The sequence below is a fragment of the Mesoplodon bidens genome (genome assembly GCF_964165515.1).
Source record: "Mesoplodon bidens genome assembly, chromosome: 4".
NCBI lineage: Eukaryota > Metazoa > Chordata > Mammalia > Artiodactyla > Ziphiidae > Mesoplodon > Mesoplodon bidens.
The window spans coordinates 152,343,341-152,354,799 of NC_138160.1; the positions used below are offsets into that span (position 1 = coordinate 152,343,341).

The following is an 11,459-nucleotide window of genomic DNA, read 5'->3' on the forward strand; positions in this document are numbered from 1 at the left end:
AAGACAGTCTCTTCAATAAGTGGTGCTGGGAAAACTGGACAGCTACATGTAAAAGAATGAATTTAGAACATTCCCTAACACCATACACAAAAATAAACTCAAAATGGATTCGAGACCTAAATGTAAGGCCAGACACTATAAAACTCTTAGAGGAAAACATAGGAAGAAGACTTTTTGACGTAAATCACAGCAAGGTCTTTTTTGATCCACCTCCTAGAGTAATGGAAACAAAAACACAAATAAACAAATGGGACCTAATGAAACTTCAAAGCTTTTGCAAAGCAAAGGAAACTACAAACAAGGTGAAAAGACAACCCTTAGAATGGGAGAAAATATTTGCAAACGAATCAACGGACAAAGGATTAATCTCCAAAATATATAAACAGCTCATGCAGCTCAATATTAAAAAAACAAACAACCCTATCCAAAAATGGGCCAAAGACCTAAATAGACATTTCTCCAAAGAAGACATACAGGTGGCCAAGAGGCACATGAAAAGCTGCTCAACATCACTAATTACTGGAGAAATGCAAATCAAAACTACAATGAGGTATCACCTCACACCAGTTAGAATGGGCATCATCCGAAAATCTACAAACAACAAATGCTGGAGAGGGTGTGGAGAAAAGGGAACCCTTTTGTACTGTTGGTGGGAATGTAAACTGATACAGCCACTGTGGAGAACAGTATGGAGGTTCCTTAAAAAACTAAAAATAGAACTACCATACAACCCAGTAATCCCACTACTGGGCATATACCCAGAGAAAACCATAATTCAAAAAGACACATGCACCCCAATGTTCATTGCAGCACTATTTACAATAGCCAGGACATGGAAGCAACCTAAATGTCCATCGACAAGACGAATGGATAAAGAAGATGTGGTACATATATACAATGGAATATTACTCAGCCATAGAAAGGAATGAAATTGGGTTATTTGTAGAGACGTGGATGGATCTAGAGACTGTCATACAGAGTGAAGTAAGTCAGAAAGAGAAAAACAAATATTGTATATTAACGCATATATGTGGAACCTAGAAAAATGGTACAGATGAACCAGTTTGCAGGGCAGAAATTGAGACAAAGGGGGGAAAGTGGCAGGGGGTGGTCTTGTGATGAATTGGGAGATTCGGATTGACATGTATACACTAATATGTATAAAATGGATAACTAATAAGAACCTGCTGTATAAAAAAATAAAATTAAATTTAAAAAAAACATAAAATAATAATGATAATGTTACCATAATTTTTAAAGTCCTAGAAGTCCCATAATTAGTTTTTTTAAATGCTCAATTCTCAACAGTAAATGTATTTATTTTTTATTATAAAAAATCTCCATCCCCGTCTCACCCTTCCTCACCTACCCCTTCAAACTAGGTGGCAAGCAGAAGCAAACCTAACAAAGTCCACCATATCCCCAAAAGCAGAAAGACGGGAGGTCCCCACAGGACAAGGTATGCTGGTGTCATCACTGCAGAGCCCTCCTGCAGGGGGCAAGGAACGGGAACAGCTACCATAACAAATACGAAGGAAACTGGAATGGGCAGCCGGACAAAAGACTTGTACAATTTATACCAATTTATAAATACTTTAGGTGCCCACCAACTCCAAGAGAACAGACCAAGCTAACTATACAATGGAAGCCTCTGCCTGGGCCTTCTCCATACATCAGGTCCCCCTGTCAGGAATCATTAGGAAGCCCAAAAAGTTTCACAGTCCCAGCTTCCCGACTGCTGTCATATTTGCCATCTTTGTCATCACAGGCAAATGCCAGCAGAGGCCTTTTGGGGTGCCAAGCCACGGTGAAGGTGGGGGACTCACACTGTACCTCCCACAGCTTGTCTCCTATAAAAATCAATAGAGAGAAACCAATCAATACATTAATAATAAGAGACCATACTCATCAAGTACTTACCTACATTAAATCATTTAATCTGCTTAATAACCCTATAGGATAAGTACAATGACTACCCCATTTTGCAGAGAACACTGAGGTGCAGACGGGTCACGAGGCAGTGGGTGGCAGAGCAGGATGTGGACGCAGGCCAGTTAACTTAAGAGCCTGTGCTCTGAACCCGGTTCTACCCTTCCTGAAAAAACAGCAACAGCAGCTGTTTGTTGAGCACCCCTTATGAATCAGATGGATTATACTTTATCTTAATAAAGTATAATGACAATCCAGCAAGGCAAGTATGATTTTATACCCCATTTTATAAAGAAACAGGTGACTGAACAGTTAAGTCACACCTCAAAGCAGCAGCAGGGAAAAAAAAAAAGGGAAACAGCAGAGTCCGCACAGGAAGTCAGACTGTTTCCAAAGCCACAGACCTTTCTACTAAACCACAATGACTTGCAAATAGATTTCTTTTTCCAAAAATTTTTTCTTCCTACTTGTGGAAATTAAACAATTTTTCCAAGCCATTTTTTTTAGTCCTGCTTAACTTTTTTTCAACCTTAGAGTTAAGATTAATGTAGTAAAATGTTCACAGTGTGGTGCTGATTTAAAAATGCATGATACACTGAATTATACACTTCAAACTGGTCAACTATATGGTATGTGAATTGTATTTGAATAAAGCTGTTTATATATATATATGTATATATATATGTATATATATACACACACACATATGCATATATACGTATGTGTGTGTATGTGTATAAAGATTTTTTTATTGAAGTATAGTTGATTTACAATACTGTGTTAGTTTCATTTGTAGAGCATGTACAGCAAAGTGATTTAGTTTTGATTTGTTTTTTTTGTTTTCTTCAGATCACCTTCCATTACAGGTTATTACAAGATATTGAATATAGTTCCCTGCAGTATACAGTGAATCCTGGTTGCTTATTTATTTTACATAGTTTGTATCTGTTAATCCCATACTCCTAATTTATCCCTCCCCCCACTCCCTTTCCCCTTTAGTAAACCATAAGTTTGTTTTCTATGTCTGTGAGTCTGTTTCTGCTTTGTATATAGTTGTTTTTTGTTTTTTTTTTTAAGTAATCTATTTCAGGGACAGTTAAACGCTCTTCATAATGCTAGGATCTGGCAATCTATAGCCACATGTCTGAGCAAATTTCTGTGTTACACAGACATAAAAAATGGTGTCAGAGGCTGCTACTCCCCTTCCATTTCCCTTTCGGCCTTTAAGTCTGTGCATGCACTGCTGCTGAGAGTAAACACTGCAATAACCCTTCTGTAAGGAAGTTTGGTTCCTGACAAGATGTGAGCAGTTTGGACTCAGCAATCCCAATTTTACCCAAAAGGATGACTACATAAGTAAAATGATACTCATCAAAGAATCACTTATAATGGTGTAAAGACCAGAAGCCATCTAAGGGTGGGGCAGCTTAGGTATATACTGGTATAGCCAATGGAATTCTAAACCCCATTAAAAACAGCAGTAGAGCTCAACAGCCATCGCCATGTAAGAAGCTGTAAGATCCTGCAGGTGAGGAGGGCGGGCCCCGGAGCAGCAGGAGAGCATGCCTGCATCACATGAACACAAGAGGACATGAAGGAGCTGCATGTCTGGATGGCTGGACAATGCTCACCAAAATGCTATCAAGAGTGGCACTCTTTAAATCGTGGAATGTCAAGCTTTTTACTTTCTTTGAAGTTTTCTATATAGTTTGAATTCTTTTAATAAAGTATCATGTATTTCCCAAAACAATAAAGCTACGTTAAAAAATAAATCTGGAGAAATTCTTTTGTAAAATGAATACTCACCTCTCATTTTTCTATTTTCAAGTTCTGTTTTGTTGCTTTTTAAAACAAATCACATCTATTTTAATAATTTCTTAAATTATAAAATGTATATATGTATTTTTTAAGTCCACATACAGGCAAAAGATAGAAATATCCCGCAATGCTAAAAGAGGCTGTATTTAAATGGTGGGATCATTCATTCAATCATCCATCCATCCATTTATTCATTCATTTTTCTCCCTTTCTGTATTTTAAAAATTTTATTATAATGGAAGAATTAAAACTGAATAAAATGCAAAACATTTTCTTTAATCAGTCTCTTTCAGACCTACCCCTTTCTTTCCTAACTCTTTGCTCCCTCCATTACCTTACTACAATAGTCATAATAAACAAACTTGCCTTAAGGAGTCTGTGCTAATGCTGGCATTTATGCTAATGCTGGCAAAGTAGTAATGAGCAGAGATGAAAACACATGACAGGAGAAGTCCTGATGGCCAGAAATGAAAGACAGAGGAGTCTCATTAAGGTAGTGAGGGTATAGTTACCTGTCTCTACTTCAGCAATGTCGATGAAATGATCTTCTGATGCCGATGCCAGCATTTTCCCATCATGGCTAAAACTGAGGGTCCTCACAGGCCAATCCAGCCTATAACAGAGTAGACAGAGGAGACATTAAAATAACCCAGTGAGAGGAGGGCCCAGTTTCACCCAACATGACATAAAACGAATTTATCCAACAAGGAAAGTGCTGGCAGAACTGCTTACCTGGAAAAGCACCGAACACACACTAACTCATCTACATCCCAGAGGCTGACCAAAGCATCTGCGCTTCCTGTAGCAAAATACTTCCCCATGGGGTCAAACTTGATACAGATGCAGTTGGATGGATGAGCATTGATAGACTGCACAGGCTTCAGCTCTGGGTAGCTGAGAAACAAAACAGACAGCAATCAAACTGGGGGAAGAGGACCGTGGTACTAAGATGGTAAGAGAAGAATATGGAAATAAAACAACAGAACAAATATCAAAGACTGGAATTTCAAAACAACTTTCCTGAAATAAAAAGATGTCAAACAATATACTGAAACACCACATACCTGAGAATATGAACCCAGACTAACCAACATGAAGACGTATGGTAGTAAAATTACTGGACTTTAGATTGTCAGACTTTTTGACAGTAACACTTTATGCGAAAAGAAAATGGAGTAACATACTTAAGATACACCAGCAAGAATATATGAATTGAAATTTTTATATCTAGCAAAACGATTAATTATAAAAAGTTCAAATAATAAGCACAATATAATAAAGTATCTTTTTTCTTTTTCTTTGCGGTACGTGGGCCTCTCACTGTTGTGGCCTCTCCTGTTGCGGAGCACAGGCTCCGGACGCGCAGGCTCAGCGGCCATGGCTCACGGGCCCAGCCGCTCCGCCGCATGTGGGATCTTCCCGGACCGGGGCACGAACCCGTGTCCCCTGCATCGGCAGGCGGACTCTCAACCACTGCGCCACCAGGGAAGCCCCATAAAGTATCTTAAAGTTTTAGAAGTATATAAGCTATAATAAGGATGAACTCAGGGAATCTTGTTCCCCTGAACTCTTCCTGAGGAATCAAAACTGGAAAGTGAGTTTTGACAATCAGTGACTAGAGATGTACCAGACTTACCAGGCTGGTAATGAGCATTAAATATGTAGTTTCTTGTGGAAATTATATATGTTTAAGGTATAATATGTAATAGCTGTATAATCTGACAATACATAGTATTAACAATTTTTTTTAATGGAGGAAGAATGAGGAAAGCATATTCAAAAAGCAAAATTTACTCTTTTAAGCAATCATATTGGTGGTGGTGGTGGTGGTATTGTTACTCTGAAATAGCTCTATGTGTAACAAGGGATGAAGGTAATAAGCAACCATGGGATATTCAAATTCTATAATCCCCTGCATCTCTGAGAACCAGAACACTCAGTTTGGGAGGAAAGAGATTTTAACTGGAAGTTATCAGTATGAATTCACAAAGTATTTTATCTTTAAGGTATATACAATACATATACTTCTTAGCTCTGTCCACTGGAAAGGTCTAGAAAGAGTCAACCCAACAATATGGACATTCCTAGCTCCAATATTATTTTCTAGTAAAAGAATCCAGGAATTCTCAGAGAATTTTCTGATTAAAGATTTGAGGCAGGAAAAACACAAGATGAACCTGGCATATCTTGTCATACCAGAGAGCAAGAAACTGAAAACTAATAGGATTATGTCAAAAAAAAAAAAAAACGACTCAGGAACCAACTTGAAGAGGATCCCATTTGCCAAAAATAAGATAATTTGAGCTTCAATAAGAATAATGATTATGATAGACTGAAACACTTCTACCATGCTTAAATCCATGAGTCCATAATGATTCTTTTTTATTTAAAAAACCCTAGCTGATCATCTTTGGAGGTGATAGAGAACTAATTCATTACCTAATGACAAAGGGAAAGAATCAACCATTTATCCTGCCTTCTCTAAATGAACTATATTCCTGGGTAACCAAACAGATTAGAGGAAATGTCTCTTAAATTCCAACAAATAAGCAAGCATTTGGAATCAGCAAAATCCAGACTGGGACAAGCTCCACAGGTTAACAGCCTGCTTTTTCAACAGCTAAGTTCTAAGTAAAAGAAAGGGATGGAGAGGGACTCCGTAGTTTAGCTGACTTAAAAAGGCATATCAAACTTTTTTAAGTGGGCAAAATTAGAGTATCTAGAGAAGCACACTTGGTAGCTAAAACTACAAAGAAATATTATAAAAATCAACACTGTTTTGGGGGGAGGGAGTTTTGATTAGGAAGGACAAAGCCCATGGCAAGACTTCTGAGGTGGCCAGCAAAGTACTATTTCTTGACCTGGTGGGGTTACACAGGTGTTAAGCATATACTAGTTCATTAAGCTATACATTTATATTTCGTGGTTTTCTGTATCTGTTTTATTTTCTAATAAAAAGGCTTAAAAAAAAAAACATTGCCTACAGAATAAAGTTCAAATTGCTATGCATAGAATTCCAGACCCAAATAACCTGGTCTCAAATTATACTTCAGCTTTATCTTCCCGTTTCAGGACGTCTCTCTTCAGACACCTTATCTGCCACCACTCCCAGCAACCCTGATCTACCAACTACTCTCTAAATAAATCATGCTAATTCTCACTTGTTTTGTCCATTGTGCAGTTCCCTTTTGCTGCTTCTTAAAATTCAACTGATCTTTCAAGGTCAAGCTCAGAAGCTGCCTCCTTCAACCCCCAACTGCCACAATCAATCTAAGTTTCTTTCCTTGGGATTCTACAGCAAACTCCCAGCCTCTCACACAGAGCCTATTTCACTCTGCCTTACATTGCTCACCCAAGACAACAGAAAGAACAGAATCAGACAGACCTCAATTTCAATTCCACAGTTTCATTCATTTAGAGAATATTCACTGAGATCCTAATTTTGTGTAGCAGATACTGGGCTAGGCACTAGGGATTTAACAGTAAACAAGTTAAATACAGTCCCTACCTTCATGGAGTTTACAGTCTAATGGAAGATACAGAGAAGTAAACATGCAATTATAATGTAGAATGAGAAATGCTTCCAACAGGAAGTACACAAAATAAGTTTCTAACCTTGGGGGTGAAGATGGCTTCCCTGGAGGGGAAGTGATATTTAAGTGGAGACTCTAAGGGTACGAATTAGCTATAATTCCAAGTGCATCCAGTTCTAGTGCTCACCAGCTGACTAGTGACTCTGAGTCCCTGATCCTCGTCTGTGAAATGCGAAGCACACCATCAAGTCCCTAGGATTTCTCTGAGGACTCAGTAAAATATAAGGTGCCTAGTTCAAAGGTGCTCAAGAGAGGTTAGAATTCTTTATTACTACAGTTGAACCTTGAACAAGAAGATTAGGGGTGCCAATTCTCTACACAGTCAAAAATCTACATATAACTTAGTTGGTCCTCCGTATCCATGGTTCCTCTGTATCCGAGGTTCCACATCCCAGATTCAACCAACCCCAGATCAGGTGGGACTGTAATATTTGCTCTTGAAAAAATTCACCTGAGCAGTTCAAATCCGTGTTGTTCAAAGGTCAACTGTATTAGTCCTTTTGGGTCCTTCAGAATAGACTCACATCTAATTCACCTTGGTATCCACCACAGCACCCAGTGCAAAGATATGACAGTCCCTTCAGCTAGAACCCCCTCACCTGAGTATGTTGATACAACCATTGCCATTTGTCAGGAAGAACATGTTATTGTCATTGTTCCAGGAGATTTCATTGACCTCAAACTTGAACTGCTCCTCCGCTTTGGAACGGTGTGTCTTGGCATCAATGAACGTCACCACATCATCCTTGTTGCCTACAGCAATGGTCTGTCCATCGGGACTCCAGCAGATATTGATGTTCTCCCCTGGGAACCCACATATAATCAGCAAGATAATGTTAGCCCATAATCCTCCAGAAGTTTATTTTGTTATCATAGAAAAACTAGAGCTATCGCCAGAGCTCATTCACTAAGGTCCTCGTCAACAGAAGGGAACTACCACTTACAGATCAACTGGGAGTCCAGCACATTCATCTACAAATTTCCCCCTTTAGTTCTCACGTTTCTTTAAGGGACACTTTTTACCCCCATTTTACAGATGAAAAAATGGAAGAGAAAGAGCCAAAGTGTCAAAGCTGTGAAGTAACAGAGCCAAGATCTAAACCCAGACTTGACACCAAAGCCTCTAACTCTCTTACACCAGCACTTCCCAAACTCCAGTCATTCACATGCCATTTTCACAATTTTTGTACTATCCATGTAACAGCTATACTTTTCTTCATTCAAGATTTTTATTAAAATTGACCCCCCAAATTTTTACTTAAATAGCTTCACTTTAGCAATAAATTCTATGGGCTAGTTCTTTTTTTTCTAGTAGGCATTAAAATATATACACAATCAGTTTTTAATGTTCATCCATATACCACCTAAATCACTCACATATCACCAGTTGTCTCGTTGGGGAAACCACATCATTCCACCTCCAGGTACACGTCTTGCCAACAAAGTCCAGTAGCCCACATTGAATACATCAATTAAAAATTTCATCAACTTTACTGATTCTAAGATGCATATTTTTTCACACTTTATTACCTATAATGTATCTTAGAATGCATGAGGATACATCTCAAAATTTTCAGTGTATCATGACTATATGATAAATAAAACTTTATTTTCTTTCCTAATGGTCCATAAAATACTGATGCATCTTATAATCAATAACATCTTAGTCAATAAAATTTAATAAAGGGCCTCAAGGTTTATAAGGTAATACGTGGTGAAGAACAGTCTGTAAATGTACTGCATAACTTCCAGGTCATTTTCTCCCAGACCATCAAAGCCATTTATTCCAAGATCAGCCATTCTAGTCTATCAGCAGTTTCCCAAATTCTCCATTCCTTTGCACATGCTGTTCCGTGCTAGAGTTGCCCACTCAATGCACCCTGACCACTAAATCTATATGGCTATCCTAAGAGTTTGCTCAAATTCTGTGAGGCCCTCCCTATCTCCCCCAGGCAGACTTAAGCATTTCCATTCTGGGTATCCAGTTTGTAGACCTCTCCGTTATAGGATGACCACGTCATATTACGTTAGTGTTGTTTTTATACATATGTCTCTCTCCTTGCACTAAACCCTAAGATCCTTGGAGCTGGAAACTGTCTTATTCAGCTCAGGATGTTCCATACCTACAGGGTCTTGCGCAGAGAAGATACTTGAAAAATGCTTGTTGAATGACTATAAGTAGCTTATATTCCTACTGCCCACTCTGAATAGTCACCTTTAGTGTTCACAGTGGCAATGCATTTTGTAGTCCTCACATCCCAGATGCGAATGGTTTTGTCTCCAGATGCAGTGACAAAGAGATCAGGATTACTTGGATGCCAACAGAGCTGGTCCACACTATCCCCATGTCCCCGATAATTGTTTTCTTTGACCTGAAAGAACAGAATACAGATGTCACTTCACCCATATGTACCTGCCTCCGCGGCCATGGCTCACAGGCCCAGCCACTCGGCGGCATGCGGGATCCTCCCGGACTGGGGCACGAACCCGCGTCCCCTGCGTCGGCAGGCGGACTCCCAACCACTGCACCACCAGGGAAGCCCCCCATGTAACTTCTTAACCTTATTTAAACCGAGCTATCTTGTGACCAACAAAAGCTTGGGTAATTAGAGAGTCGAATCCTTCCAAGCCTCTTCCCCCAAACTCTTTCCAATATCCTCCCTCCCTTCCTCCCCAATCAGTGTGAACTGTTCTGAGGATGGGTTCCACATCAATGCCCTTACTCTTTGGCTCTCCCTGGCCTTCCTCCTTCTTTCTGGTTCTCTGCCACCAAGGGGTCCCAACCCACCTGCTCATTGCCACTGAGGCCCTATCATTTTCAGAGAGGCCCTCCTTACCACCGCAGTGAGCCCACCACCACTGCCCCTAGCCACCCCTCACCACCACACAATTCCTCCCACCACTCTCCCACACACCCACCATCCTCCTCACCGCCCATCCATCCATCCTCCTCACCCCCGGTCTTCACTATCCCCGCACCGCGACTCCCCGTTCATCTTCACACCTCCTTACTACTACACTCCCTACACACCGCCACCTCCCCTAACCACCAGTCCTCCTCTCCAGCATCCCCATCTTCACCCCCTACCACCCCAGCCCGTTCACACCCTCCTCACCCTCACACTCCTCTGTCTCGCATCACACACGCCCCTCATCTCCACACCCTTTCACCCTCCTCCCCTCTCCTCACCTCCACACTCCTCACCCCCGTTTTCTCCTTGCCACCACACCTCGCTTTACCACAGCCCTTCTCCCTAGCCTGGGCCGGGTCCTAGCGGCTCACCAACCGGTCCTTCTCCAGCAGGAAGACGCTGGCCGTCTTGTCGAAGGACCCCGAGGCCAGGCGACGCCCATCGCAGCTCCAGGCCACCGAGTGCACCTTGGCGCTGTGCGCCGGGAACTCGCGTGTCTTGCTGTGGCCGCGGAACAGTTCCTGCATCCCGAGCACGTAGCGCGTCGGGCCGCTGGTCACTGAGCACCAGGGAGCCATCGAGCCAGAACCGCTCTGGCCCAGCGCCGAGGGCCCCATGGACGCCGCGGGGACCGCCATGCCGAGCTGCCGGACACCGGCTGGGTTGACTCTGCGGGACTGCAGTCAGCCCTGCCGCCGCCGCCGCCGCCGCCGCCGCCGCCGCCGCCGCCGCCGCCGCCGCCGCCGCCGCCGCCGCCGCCGCCGCACGCACACACGCGGGAGAGCGCCCACTCTTCCGCGCAGCCGCAGGGTGGTCGGCCGCACGCACGCACGCGGGAGAGCGCCCACTCTTCCGCGCAGCCGCAGTGTGGACCACCCAGAAGGGACTACAAGTCCCAGCCTGCAGCGCGCGCCCGCCTTTCCCTTTTCAAATAGTCATGGTTCCACTTTAAGTTTCCTTTACAAATAACGGTTAGGAGGTTTTTAGGGTCTTTATTTTCCCCTTACCTACTACTTGGTATATATATTTGTATCCCTGTTTAATCGAAGAAATAAGCCAACGCAATTCTTCTAAACCTCCGTTCGCCGTCAGTCAGAAACACCTTTTTTCTAGGGTTGCTTCCCACCTGTCAGCCACCTCTCTTAGAGCTGAAGGCTCTCAATTTCTTGCTGGAGAAGGACCAGCTGATGAACTTGTCCCGGGTAAA

At 42.0% G+C, this 11,459-nt stretch overlaps 1 protein-coding gene across 1 annotated transcript; it reads right to left on the bottom strand.

Moving 5' to 3' along the window:
• Nucleotides 1-1,551: 1,551 nt before the first annotated feature.
• Nucleotides 1,552-10,957, bottom strand: THOC3 (THO complex subunit 3). The gene is made up of 6 exons (XM_081231196.1): nt 10,624-10,957; nt 9,556-9,712; nt 7,940-8,144; nt 4,480-4,641; nt 4,260-4,360; nt 1,552-1,850 (listed from the first exon to the last, which is right to left on the bottom strand). The coding sequence occupies exons 1-6, from the start codon at nt 10,888-10,890 to the stop codon at nt 1,687-1,689; spliced, it is 1,056 nt and encodes a 351-aa protein (XP_081087322.1). The 5' UTR covers nt 10,891-10,957; the 3' UTR covers nt 1,552-1,686.
• Nucleotides 10,958-11,459: the final 502 nt, after the last annotated feature.